At 36.3% G+C, this 13,319-nt stretch overlaps 2 protein-coding genes across 6 annotated transcripts; both read left to right on the top strand.

Moving 5' to 3' along the window:
• Nucleotides 1-397: 397 nt before the first annotated feature.
• Nucleotides 398-4,022, top strand: LOC140764681 (probable inactive dual specificity protein phosphatase-like At4g18593). 5 transcript variants are annotated; one of them, XM_073103372.1, is made up of 5 exons: nucleotides 398-607; nucleotides 1,841-1,884; nucleotides 3,319-3,366; nucleotides 3,471-3,678; nucleotides 3,775-4,022. In XM_073103372.1, exons 4-5 carry the CDS (start codon nucleotides 3,474-3,476, stop codon nucleotides 3,927-3,929), a joined length of 360 nt encoding a protein of 119 aa, XP_072959473.1. In that variant the 5' UTR covers nucleotides 398-607; nucleotides 1,841-1,884; nucleotides 3,319-3,366; nucleotides 3,471-3,473; the 3' UTR covers nucleotides 3,930-4,022. The 5 variants fall into 5 exon arrangements, with proteins under 5 accessions (XP_072959473.1, XP_072959470.1, XP_072959472.1 ...); XM_073103369.1 differs by having other exon boundaries at nucleotides 399-607; nucleotides 3,310-3,366; XM_073103371.1 differs by lacking the exon at nucleotides 1,841-1,884 and having other exon boundaries at nucleotides 399-607.
• Nucleotides 4,023-8,468: 4,446 nt separating this feature from the next.
• Nucleotides 8,469-12,674, top strand: LOC140764217 (TPR repeat-containing thioredoxin TTL1-like). Its single transcript, XM_073102660.1, has 7 exons — nucleotides 8,469-9,657; nucleotides 10,225-10,420; nucleotides 10,525-10,709; nucleotides 10,789-11,122; nucleotides 11,225-11,429; nucleotides 11,902-12,008; nucleotides 12,084-12,674. Exons 1-7 carry the CDS (start codon nucleotides 8,834-8,836, stop codon nucleotides 12,234-12,236), a joined length of 2,004 nt encoding a protein of 667 aa, XP_072958761.1. The 5' UTR covers nucleotides 8,469-8,833; the 3' UTR covers nucleotides 12,237-12,674.
• The last annotated feature ends 645 nt before the right edge of the window (nucleotides 12,675-13,319 follow it).

The raw sequence follows: 13,319 nt of genomic DNA, 5'->3' as shown, positions 1-13,319 counted from the left end.
GGATGCTAAATGCTACATGACTTGGTAATCCTAATTAGGCTACCTAACTAGACTAATTAGAGCAAATATGCGCATTCCTAAGTGTTGTAAATTTGATAATCAGGTTTATGATTTCACCCTTTAAAGGCATCCAGTTTAGCTATATTTGACAATAATAATTCGTTAGGCACAAGATGGAGAAGGTGTAAGAGAGATCATACTAAGAGAGAGTGGGGACAGTAGATAAGAGCGAAGTAGGTTCTTGTAGTGTCACGATGGTCTACAAACAAGAGGTCTATTCTGTAACTATAATTTGTTTTTCTTTCGATAAACTATTCTGTAATTATGTTAAAATTAGAAGAATATAACATACGGAGAGGAGACGGTTTTCTGATACGGTAAGTGAGTAGTATGTGGACCGACCGGACCCAATCCCAGGTAGTAGTACAACGTGTCTGGTTCTGGGGTTCTGGTTCATCATTCAGCGCCGTTCTGAGAAATACTCAACTCACCTGGTAGACCGGTCCAACCGTCCAAGGGAAGGCGGCGGCGGATTCGAATCGTCGCGTTGCCTCTCCGAGTCCAAACCGGCGAGAAGGAAAGCTGCAAGGTTCCGGATTCCGACAAGGTACAAACCCTGACTCTGCTCTTGCATTCAAATCGAAATACTTAAGGGACAAAACATTCTGACTGCGGTACTTCTACTTCTGTTGTTAGGGTTTCTAACTGGTTGTGGATTAGTTTCTTGTTATAAACGATCTAACTGCAAAACACCTTCCTTTTGTTTGAATGTAATCTGACTGCGACTCTCGCCTCGAGATTTCGAGTGTCTTGCAAGATTTGGGATGGTGAATTCGGAAGAAACTGGTGTAGTTACGAATTAAAGTATTCTAGTAATCTAAACAAAGAAGGAGACGAGCCTTGTATGATTCCACTGCTTGGACAGTATATTTTGTAACTAAATTTGCAATTTTTCTTCCTCTTGTACAACTCCATCTTATCAATTTCTTTCGCTGAGAAATAACCTTTGGACAAGTAGAATTGTAGGTCAATGGTGGTTTTGAAAGATTTGGAGAAGAATTCTTAATTGTGACTTGCTTTCATCTTCCTGAACCCATGGCAATAGGTGCTTTGAAACTGCTCTCCTTTTAGATGGCTGAGGGTGGCAAAAGATGAAGTAAGCAATGGAGGGTGAGTTTGGGAATTCAGATGAGGTATTACTTGTGGAGGATTATGATCAGGAAAGTGGGTATATATACAAGATCAAGAGTTTGGGCCATGAGGTGGCCACATATCCAAGCTTCATCTTTTGTGCTTAAATTATTGATATGATAATCATATCAGAAAAGATAGGAATAACTAAAATCTGTCATAAAATGTAATTTGGCTTGTCCGATATAGGTTGATGTGGCGGAATATGGAGCATGATAATCAATTTATCTTCGGCCAGAGTTGATGAAAAGGCACTTTTCTGCATATATAGAGGATGAAACTTCTTTCTGGATATGCTGCCTCGAATGCATGACATGGTCCCTAGAGGAATATTATTTTCGGCCTCATTGAGGAGTCATGTTCTAGAATTAAAGAATCTAGTACTTCGTATGGTTTCATATCTTCATGAGTCATGACATAGGAAAGAGGATAAAAGTTGGGACCAATCCAAAGTTTATCTCCTTATTTATTTCTATATTCAGATATTGATTTTGATAGCTACTTAGATATCACATGTATTACAAAGATGAGATGCTCTTTTATATATTTTATCTTTAAGATTTCCGTCCGCTACCAATTTGTTACTGTTGTTCTGCAAGCTGCTAACATCATGAAGTACAACTGAATAGCATATTTTTAATCCTCGTAGGTTCTATAATAATCTCCTCCCTGGTGTGGATAAATTTGACTTTGGTAAAAGACTTTCTTCTGGCCCAACTATTTCTCCTTTTAATTTTTATTTCCCGCTGTTATCACAATTCACTACATTATCAGAAAATCATAATGTGGACTTTCTTATGGAAGAAATGTTGTTGGAATTGGCTATGCATTTATAGTAATTGAATTCCTTTTAGTTGAATTCACATTTAGCCCTAACAGATAAATTTCATAAATGAATTTTCAGTTTTAGATGGGTATATCCCTGTATGCAAACTAGAGAAATCTAGAGATCACGTAGAGAATGCCTGTTTTAATATGAAGAGAAATAATAATTGAAAATAAAATTTGGTCATATTATGATCTATTTGAGGTACAGGCAAGAGTAATTGGTTTCTCTGCTTGATTGGAGAGTGTGGTGAAGATGCTCAGAAGTGGATTTATGCATGTGATGGAGAAGAGTATGATTATGACAACAAATGAAAATTTTAGCTTGACCATTTGTTGTTGCTTGTCTGGAAGAATCTTTTGCTGTTTATAGAGCATATATTATCATAGAGAAGTGCATCTTGCACGTTGTAGAAAAACCAATATTTGTTCAGAAATCCCTTCTCGAGAATTTGTTGCGTGCATAGCTCCCATTCAAAATAAAATAAAGCAGCAGAAAATGGCTGAGATTGGTGATACCAGTGAAGTGGGCAAGCTGCAGGGTGACATCTCTGTCTTGCACATCAGTGTTTCTGTACATTACACTTATTGGTTGCAGCATAGTTGTAAATAGTAAGTGAGATCTCGCCTTTTCTTTTCTTTTCTTTTTTGTCTCTTCATTGGCCTGCTTTCACGTTAACTGCTCAGTATATCCTTTGTTCCTCCATCTGTAATATTGATTTTCTTGCTGCTTTTCTATTGTTTTCTTCCTTTTTTAGCCCTGAATTAAAAATCCTAATACTAACACTCTCTAAACTATTGAAAACTAAAAAAGAGGATCCTTGGTTAGGATGCCATGAGGCATTTTGATGGAAAACTGTTCACATGCTTAGTACATGACCATTTTTTTTGCATTTTCATGGCACTGCTGCCCTCATTCCTTATCTTAATAAAACCTAATTGGCTAAAATGCACTTTAGACAAGCACATGTCTAGTCAAATTGTTCAGACTCCTACTAAGTAAAGGGTAATATGAAGATATAATAATTGTTGGTCAATAGCTAATCACATTGCAAGTCAATGCCACAGTCATGGGTAAAAATGTCATTTTGCCTGAATAGTTCATGGTGTCTTTACAGTTTTAATTTTCAATAGATTGGAGGGTGTTATTGTTAGGTTTTTTTACTTCAAGGGATTAGTGTGTTATTATGCTATTATTTAGGGTGGTGTCGATTTAATTTAACCTCTTTTTTTCAGTTGAAAATTTTATGCAGCACAATTAGTTAGTGGTGTCTTAGAGTTTACATTTTATAGTTGATTCAGGAATAGGCTAAAGTTGCAGACTTCGACTGGTGCTTGATTGATTAAAAGGTACAATAAGAGCAACATATTTATTGGTATCGAATATATTCATGGTACATATGAGCTTACATATCGGCAGATGTTGGCGTACTAACAAGGTATTCCTCAATTAGGACATGGAAACTGATCAGAAACCAAGACTACTTTATCGCTGCAAAAAATGTCGCAGAATTGTTGCTTCACAAGAGAATGTCATCCCTCATGAAAAAGGTGCGGGCGAGCAGTGCTTTAAATGGAAGAAAAGAGATGATAGAATGGCGACTGAGAAGAAGCTTGAGTGCTCCTCAATATTTGTGGAACCCTTGAAGTGGATGCAAACCGGTAAACGATGCATATATTCATACAATTTCATTAGCTTAATGTCATCACAGACATTCTAAACATGTTTGCTAAGTTGCTAACACTGATTTTGAACAGTGGAAGGAGGCAACGTTGAGGAGAAACTTTGGTGCTTCGGTTGCAAGGCCCGGTTGGGTTCATTCAACTGGGCAGGCATGCAGTGCAACTGCGGAGCCTGGGTGAATCCAGCATTTCAGTTGCTCAAGAGTAAGATAGATGAATCTGCGACATAATTTTTGCTTGTACAAGCACTAACTGGTTATATGAGCAATCACATTATATAGAACTATATAGATTTATTGCATGTTTGCGGTTTGCTCATTCAAGCTGATGGTGTTATGTTGAGGTGGTCTTTTAGCTGAAAAGTTTACCACCTAAGAATATGCCATTTAATAGAGAGCATGACAGCCCAAGGGTTCAGACGTACTGTACTAATGTAGTGAAAAAGATAGGAATGAGTACGTTGGACATGATTGACTTACAATAGTCGCATACGACTATGGTCCATCCTGTGCTAGATGAACTGAAACTTCGGACGCATTGTAACACATTGTACCCAAATTGGGTACAGAAGTACGTACTGCTTGATGCAACTTGCCTAGGACTTAAACATGAGTCAGAATTTGGTACGGTGACTTGGTCGTCAAGATCTAGGGTTAGAAGAACTATAACAATTAGGGCTCAGTCAGAGTTTCTGCATGCATGAGCTCTTGTATTGTGATTATATGGTCTGCATGATTGATTTATTACCGCATAAATCACACACTCAGAAGTAAAACAAAGTAACTGGTAGTTGAGTTTTAGTAAAACTAAGTCGGCATAGAGGCTATTTATTATGGTGGCCAACTAATGTGGAACATGGGCAATCTTGCATCACAACTGTGTTGTTTGAGTTGTAGTGAAAGATATTATTTTTCCATTTGAAAAGTATAAACTATCTACCCAAGTTGGAAATTTAGAAATATTTTCTTCCATCATTTGAGATTTTCTTTGTTCGTACGTGATAAAAAAAATTCTCATAAAATAAGAGAAGCATGGATCTGAAAACTGAAAATAATATTTGATCTGTTATGATTGAGGGCCTGAAAAGGACATGCACTATGTCATGGAGCTGCTCCAAAGGGTCAAAATGATCTGGTATCAAGAGAGACCTTGTCTGCCTGTTTCCAATTGAATGCAATCTAATGATAGCCTAGCTACTTACATGACAAGAAGTTCCATGATTCCTATAGTTTCTTTGCTAGCTCAGCAATTTGGAAAACATGTTCAAAACTTTCAGTGTCCTGTTGTATATTCTCTATAAATTTGCAATCCAGATGTCTCTCTTATTTGGCCCCATGGATGTTGAACTCAGTGCTACAACAGCATCTAACCTGGAATACATTTATTAGCAAGTTGTGCCACAATTTAAAGATCTAATCAGAGGCAGAGTTTCTCCAGCTTTTATATATATAAACTCACACACCCCATACGTGAGTTTGTGTTCAAATATTGAGCAGGCCATGTTCCCTTCATTCCAATGAGTATTTAGGCATGTGGTGTGATGAGCCACATAGCCTCCAATGATACACATTCCCTACTAATCTTACCCAAAGTTTGAGAAACCAAGCTAATTTATTTAGACAACATGACGTGCTCCTGCAGGTGCATTGGCATAGTTTTACGTGGTCCATTGTACTATAATTAGGACAAGATTCTAATAAGAGATATATAGCTGGTCGCCAGAATTCAAATGCATCTTGTACTCTTGACTGGTTTAAGGGGAGTCAAACGGAAGGTGCTGTAATATGATTCAATGTACAGTAAGTAACTAGCTATGGTTGTACGATGGTTTATCTTATCCATTTATTTATTTATTTATTTATTTATTTGAGGGGGACCTTCTTATAGTTTGGTCGAAATTTAAGGCATCAACTTTCATTCCTGGCGTTAAATTTTTGCTTCTTTAAATAAGAAATTTAAGTTTTTTTATTTTGATTTTGATTTGATTACTGTAAATTAAAACTAAAGGTTAATAATAACACTTGAGGATGGGTGATGTAGTTTGTTTCCCATGTTTTAAGAAGAGAAAAGGCTTTGGCATTGTTTCATCCCCAGGGACTGTTAAAAATTAATTAGTAGGAAAGGTAGCGAGCTGTCTTACTTAGACATGCTATTTGGAGTTAATTATGGCATTAGTTAGCTAACAGTCCACTTCGTTATCATTGGATGGTTATAGTCTCTTCTTTATGCTTTGCATTATTGACATTAAAGCTAGGAATTAAGAAATCCTGGCATGATGAAGAATCCTGACAAAGTAAACCTTAGCTATGAGACCTAGGATGGCCCATGGATTTAGATATTTTAATTAGGTCAATAATTATCTAAATCTCTTCAACAACCAACACTACTTAATCTAAAGTGCTAACATAGTGCTGATGGGATCTCTCATAAACTAATTGCATCTCAGCAATCTTCTATCATTTATTTAATTGCCCTATAGAAAAGATGAAATCAAAAGTATTCATTAGGAAGAACAAGAGAGCCTTTCCATAAGTAAAAAAACTAGAAATATAAAGAGAATTAAGAAAGATTCATAGCTCAATTAAGATATCTATTACTATGTTTAGGTTAAATATATTTTACCCTCTACTATTTATTTCATCCTGCAAACTTAATTTCATATCATTATGTCTCTTTCGAATTTTTTAATTAAACAACTATAAATATCATTAACAGAGATGACAAAATAACTTATCAAATAAACATATATTTTTGAGAGAAAATTAATGATAAAATATATTATTAAGGGAAAAAGATAAGAATACTGTAGGAAAAAAAACCGGCCGTCGTAACTTAGTTCAAAGTTTAGAGTGGATAAAATAATAAGTTTTATCAAATTAGTATTCAATTCTAAGTATTTAATAGGGATAATTTCCCTTAGACTTTCTGAACTACTATCATTTTCGCATACAGTTTTCGAATATTTTTTTTACCACATACATCTTTTGATTCAAATTATTTTTTTTGGTTTAAATATCAGTATAATTACTTTTTTCTTAGTTTATAGGGGTATATATCAATTATATATAAATTTTTATTTTATTTTATAGGGTGTATATGGATAATAAAAGAGTTCAGATAAGTATATATAAACTAGCGATAATTTAGGGAGTTTAGAATTATTCTTTAATAATATTAATTGATATATAAACTAGTAGTAAGTCTACTATCCAATTTTATTGGATCGGGTATTGTACTATTGTCACGTGCTTTTGCTGGAGCCTGAGAGCTTCGGGTTTCATAGGCCAGCTGGCACGATCACCTCACGCACGTGGCCAGCTTGGCCCAGTCACCAGGGTTTTATTAGCAAAAATGCCAACTCCCCAGGCCCCTCGCGCTTTCTCACAAATAACACCTTGCAATTTCTCCATTTTACGTAGAGGTTTTTTTTTAAAAATAAAATACCTCCGTACAAGTTATACATAATTAACTAAGAAAAATAAATTATGATTAACTTTATTTAATCACAAATTTGTTAATTATAAAACTTAATAAACTCTTTCTTTTGACAACTTTATACCAAAATAAAGTCTCTTAAAAAAAAAACCATATAATAAGAGTGGAAGATATAAATGATAGATAACGATAACTTAGCATAATGTAACATAGTATGCATATATATGGTCTAATAACAAAACATGCTAATCAAATATTAGTCCAAAGTATTCAAACATTTATCCTCCCATATATCACAAATTAACAAACCAAACACTATACCCCTTTGGCTGTGAATAGGCAACCATTATATAAAGATGTTTAGTTAATATACTCAAAATATTATATATCTGTTTCATGAAAAAGAAACTCTTAATATATATATATATATATATATATATTCATAATAAAATGTAAGAAATTTATATAAGAGATGCATATAATAGCTTATTTTTTCTATTTTCAAAAGACCTTTCACAAATGACATAAAAACTCAAACAAAGAAAAAATAATTTTATTCTTTTTAAAAATATAAACATAAACTTAAATCTTTGAGTCTTTATCAATCTCAGAGAATGAAATAGGTTGTTTTTGGTATTCATATATTAAAGAGTAGTTGAGATGAATCTAGTTTGAAATTTTAAGTCTAGTTTTATTCAGCTCAGCTCTTGAATTAAGTTCATTTATGGATGGAAAATGGACTATTTTAATTTGGCTCAAATTAAGCTTAGTCGAGCCTAAACATAAATCTCAACTTAGAAATTAATTTCGACTTTAGCTCGAGCAAAAGTAAGCTAGTTGGCTAGTTAGACTACGCGATAAACTACTCTTTCATAACTCTGCATGAAGTTAAAACTCTTACGTCTTAATTTTTCTCGGGACATTGATGTAAATGGATAGCTGAAAAACCTTAAAAATTTTCACTCTAATGATAGTACATCTTGGATAATAGTAATTTATTTCCCTTTCCTTTTCTCTTTCTCTTTAATGACTCCTAAAAATTTTGATGTGACACAAATATTTAAAAGCCCTTTCAAAACAAAAACATAGAATCTTTTTTCACTTTCCTAGTGACACATGTAATTTACACAGACACTAAAGAGACATAATGTGTTGGTATTCATCTGACGGTGCTGAACCATAACTAACAAGGAAGCAATGGCCGAACTCCTTTCCTTTTAAAAATAATAATAAAAGTAAAAGCTGAAGTGAGGCCATAATATATAAACAGAAAATTGGAGGTGTAAAGAGGTAAAAGCAATAGATAGAGGAGATGTTAATAAAGTTGCGGAGTTTGAGCTAAATATTATCTATCGACTATCGCACGTTCATCCTACTCTCTCCACAACTCACCATCGGAGAGTAAATAAAAGGTAAAGAGTTCTCGTGAATCAAACATATGACAGCGAGAAGAAAAGGAAACTCCTTTTTTAACTTGGTATTCTCTTCTATTCTCTCTTCCCCCATTCTCTACTCTTCTTCTTCACTCCAAATCTACCCACGTTTTCATTCTTTGCTTCCTCCTCCGTCATCACCAGATCCCCATCTTCCCAACTCTCTCTTTCTCTCTATAGCCATGTTTTGATGTTTTCTTGGTGCATTCCTCATTTTTCCTAGTCTACTGAGAGATCTAAGCAAAGAATACGAGATATTTGATGAAATGTCGCTTCCAAATTACATTAGCAACAAGACACGGAAGCCCGGTATGGTCGAATCCATCTCGGACCGCTTACATTCTGCGGTGACCTTCGACACCAACAAGCCGGATTCCAAAGATTTCCTCTCCCTGAGCTCTCCCGTCTCCCCTCTCATCGTCAACACGACCAGCACCAGCTCGAGCTGCTCAAGTACGGCATCCAAGACGCAGACTTTTCTTGGCATTGCAGGAAGGCGAAGCAACTCCGGCGGGATTCTGTTGAATTCTGCTGAGACTAGTCCCAATTCTAATCAAGACAAGAGCTCGAGACCTGGCCACCGGCGCACGGTGTCGGGCCCGCTTGTCTTCTCCGAGGATAATACCGGAACTAGTAGCACGGCCACGTCTCCAATGACCAATGTGCTTCCTGCGGGAAACATATGCCCGTCGGGGAAAATTGCGAAGACCGGGACGATGCATCGGAGCACCGCTAAGAGTGACGTGCTCGGCTCTGGGACTGGGAATTATGGGCACGGTAGCATAATAAGGAGCGCCGCCTGCATATCAGGGGACTCTGTAGTAAGGAAGGCAATGGCGAGTGTGGATCCAGAGGAGGTGAGGAGGGTGGGGAATGAGCAGTACAAGAAGGGGCAGTTTGCGGAGGCGCTACGGTTGTATGATAGGGCAATAGCATTGTGTCCAGATAATGCTGCGTGCCGGAGTAATCGCGCGGCAGCACTTATTGGGTTAAGAAGGTTGGCAGAGGCTGTTAAGGAGTGTGAGGAGGCTGTTCGGTTGGATCCGGGGTTTGTCCGAGCTCACCAGAGGATGATAGCACTTTATATAAGGTGAATACTGGTGTATTACCTTCAAACTTCTTGAATTGTGATCAGATCAATGTTTAGTTAATGTTGTGATAGTAATCTTTATCTTGAACTGTGATCTTTAGTTGGATAAACTTAGATCTGATTGTTGTTGGCACTTACAAATGCTCACCTGTAGTTTGTTGTTATGGGTGACAGGTAGCATGTTCTCTCTAACTCTTTCTGGCTATTGGGCTATAACGTTTTCATGAACCATGAGTTGTTTTGATTAGGTTTTTTTTGTTGTTTGTCTCCTCTATTTTTGTTTCAGTAATTTCAGGCAATCCATTGCTTTCTGTGTGTGTGTGCTTTATTACTACTGCTTATAGTGTTGAAATGACCTCCTAATATTCATCATTGTTCTCGAGTGATATTTAATATTCATGCTGAGGAATTTTAACCTATATATCTCATTATTCCTGACAATAGATCCTAAACCAGTATGAACTTACATACTCCATACTGATGATACCTATAGGATTTTTCACCCATTGCAAATCAAACTTCTTTTTGTCCTTTCATGTATTCGATAGTTCTCGTTCTTAACTACAGGTTAGGACAGGTTGATAATGCTCGGAAGCATCTCTTCGTGGCTGTCCTGCAGCCTGACCTTGTTGAGTTGCAGAAGCTGCAAGCAGTGGAGAAGCATTTGGATAGATGTGCAGATGCCAGGAAGATTGGAGATTGGAAGAGCGCATTAAGGGAAAGTGATGCTGCCATTTCAGCAGGAGCAGATTCTTCCCCCTTGGTGAAATTTCTGACTTGCATATTAATATTCAATCAGATTTTGATAACTAGCTGTTATAAGATGGGAAGACAAAGATCTTAGTCCTCAGAATTTGGTATTTGCAGCTCATTGCTTCTAGAGCAGAAGCTCTTCTTCGGATCTATCAACTTGAAGAGGCTGATTTGGCTATATCGAATGCATCCAAGCTTGATCATTCATCCTCATCTTGCTCAAACACAAAGTTTTTCGGTTTCCTCTCCAATTCCTACATTTATTTTGTTCATGCCCAAGTTGAGATGGCATTGGGAAGGTGAGTCCACAGACGCATGGAGCTTGTAGAAAATTTTCCAATTCTTGAGTGAGTGAGAGCAAGTTCTGATATTCTTCAGGTTTGAAAATTCGGTTGCTGTAGCTGAGAAATCTAGGCAGATAGATCCTTGTAATGCAGAAGTTACATTGATGCTAAACAATGTCAAAGCAGTGGCCCGAGCCCGAGCTCTAGGGAACGAGCTCTTCAATTCTGGAAAGTATGCGGAAGCTTGCTTAGCTTATGGGGAAGGGCTCAAGTATGATCCTTCAAATCCTGTCCTCTATTGTAATAGAGCAGCTTGCAGGGCCAAGCTTGGACAGTGGGAAAAGTCTATTGAGGACTGCAACGAAGCCCTCCAGATTCGACCTAACTACACAAAGGCCCTTCTCAGACGCGCTGCCTCAAATGGCAAGGTAATATTATTTCCTCACTTTTTCTTCTTCTTTTACTTGCGTCCTAAAGTTATATTCTTGGCATTCTAACCATAGCTCGCATTATTTTCTTCTCATGAACAGATTGAACGATGGGCTGACTCTGTCAGAGATTATGAGATTCTAAGGAAAGAAATTCAAGATGATACCGAGGTGGCAGAGGCTCTGTTCCATGCCCAGGTTGCACTTAAAAAATCTCGAGGGGAGGAGGTCTCTAATATGAAGTTTGGTGGGGAGGTTGAAGAAATTACAAATATTGAACAGTTTCAAGCAGCTATTACCTTACCTGGTGAGTTTACTCTTATTTGGTTCTCATCCTGTGACCTGCTTGCATGAGATTTGAGCAATTCTCTTATTTTGGTCTTCAAGATACAATATAGTGATTGAAAACCATTAGAAAATAAAAGTGACTTTTTGAATTCACGAGTTATATTTTTCTCTAATGCAAATAATCTTTTAGAAATGATTTGTTAGATGTGGTCCCATATGGATTAAAAGTTAAGATATGCATATCTGTTCCTGTTTCAGCTGTAATCAGGTTCTTCTATCTTCATTCAACCCAATCATTACTTGTCAAACATCAATTCAATCTTTAGTTAGATTATATATTAATTTACTACTGTAAATGTTATCACATTCCTTTGCCTTTTCTTCAGCTATGAAGAAATGCCTAGTTACACTGGTTTTGACATTTATATAAGTGGCAACAGTAGCATCAATAATAATAGCATCAATAATAATCAAATTTTTATGCTTTTTAGGAGTTTCGATCATCCACTTCATGTCACCGTTGAATCAGCATTGCACCCAAATGACACCGTTTGTTGATGCGCTATGTACCAAGTATCCATCTGTGAATTTTCTCAAGGTAAAATTCAGCATTTCTGCATCTTTTTCGTTCTCAGTATTGTCTAGTCTTAATTTCACTTTTCATCTAATTCAGGTGGATGTGAATGAGCACCCTGCTGTTGCCAAGGCAGAGAACGTGAGAACTATCCCAACATTCAAAATATACAGGAATGGCACCAGAGTGAAGGAGATGATATGCCCTAGCTTGCAGTTGTTGGAGTATTCTGTGAGGCACTACGGATTCTAGTCCTCAGAGCACCAAACACAGCCAGCAACATAATAATCCATACAACAAAAGCAGAAAGCATAGATAGACAATTGCAAATTTTTAAACATATATTTCCCATTTATCATATTCCTTTAATTTATTCCTCACCTACTGTCTTTACTCTTTCCATAGTCTTATTTCAACCTACTTTCGTAGCCATTGTTGCAATTTGCTTATACCAAACATATCGTTCTCCTCTTAATGAGAAGCATGAATGTGTAGCCTATTTAGCTGCATGGTCAGAGTATATGGAACAATAGACAGGGATTGATGTCAGGTGGAAAATGTATATAAAGACATACCAATTTAAAGCTACAGAGGAAGTGGATCTCTGGTCTGTACTAAAGTTCTACTATTTGAGAGAAGGATTTTGTAATCAATGAAAAATACATACTAGACATCTCCAAATTCACTGCACTTTGTTTGGACCAACTCATTCTTCTTTGTTTCCTTACTCCAACTTGAAAATTATCACTTCTTATATTCATCTCTAACTTGGTTATAACTTTTAGGAATCACCTATTACTGTAACTGGATTATTTTGTTGTTGCCAAATATTTACGAGTAAAGTTAAATTTCTTTATTATTAGAAGGAACATCTACATATAAGTTAATTTTCAATTCATCAGCTTTCAAATATAAAATTTATTCTAGACTTACTAATTATTGTAGCAATTTTGAAAATTTATATAATTCACTGACTCGAAAAAGAATTTATATTTGAAAGTTACCGTACAAATGAGAAACGTGTAAAATAAAAAAAAAAGTTGTGGGAGAGCTAGTTTGGTCAAAAACTCTCTTCCTCTCACTCTTTTGTTGAATCAGAGGTTCAGAAAGGTACAAAGTACAGTTAATAAATGTTTTGGAGTCTGGGGGTGGGGAGTTGTTGAGATGCATTAGTTAATTTGATTACTTCCTTTCTTTTAAATCTCCTTACTCTCCCTTTTCTAACTTTTGCTCCTCTGCAAATCTTCCATGATTATACTCTTGGATCAGCTATTATTAGTGTCAGTAAAGAGATTCTTGTTGTTTGGCATGCAAGAAGCCTGAGATTTAGTGTGC

The sequence above is a fragment of the Typha angustifolia genome, chromosome 8, assembly GCF_048772165.1.
Source record: "Typha angustifolia cultivar Huaian chromosome 8, ASM4877216v1, whole genome shotgun sequence".
Taxonomy (NCBI): Eukaryota; Viridiplantae; Streptophyta; class Magnoliopsida; order Poales; family Typhaceae; genus Typha; species Typha angustifolia.
The sequence above is the reverse complement of the archived record's forward strand: the minus strand, read 5'-3'. Positions and strand labels throughout refer to the sequence as shown.

Coding starts and splice junctions, on each gene's coding strand:
- LOC140764217 (XM_073102660.1), top strand. CDS start 8,834: ATGTCGCTTCCAAATTACATTAGCAACAAGACACGGAAGCCCGGTATG. Junction 10,421..10,524: donor GAGCAGATTCTTCCCCCTTG/GTGAAATTTCTG, acceptor TGGTATTTGCAG/CTCATTGCTTCTAGAGCAGA. Junction 11,430..11,901: donor AGCAGCTATTACCTTACCTG/GTGAGTTTACTC, acceptor TATGCTTTTTAG/GAGTTTCGATCATCCACTTC.
- LOC140764681 (XM_073103372.1), top strand. CDS start 3,474: ATGGAAACTGATCAGAAACCAAGACTACTTTATCGCTGCAAAAAATGT. Junction 3,679..3,774: donor CTTGAAGTGGATGCAAACCG/GTAAACGATGCA, acceptor GATTTTGAACAG/TGGAAGGAGGCAACGTTGAG.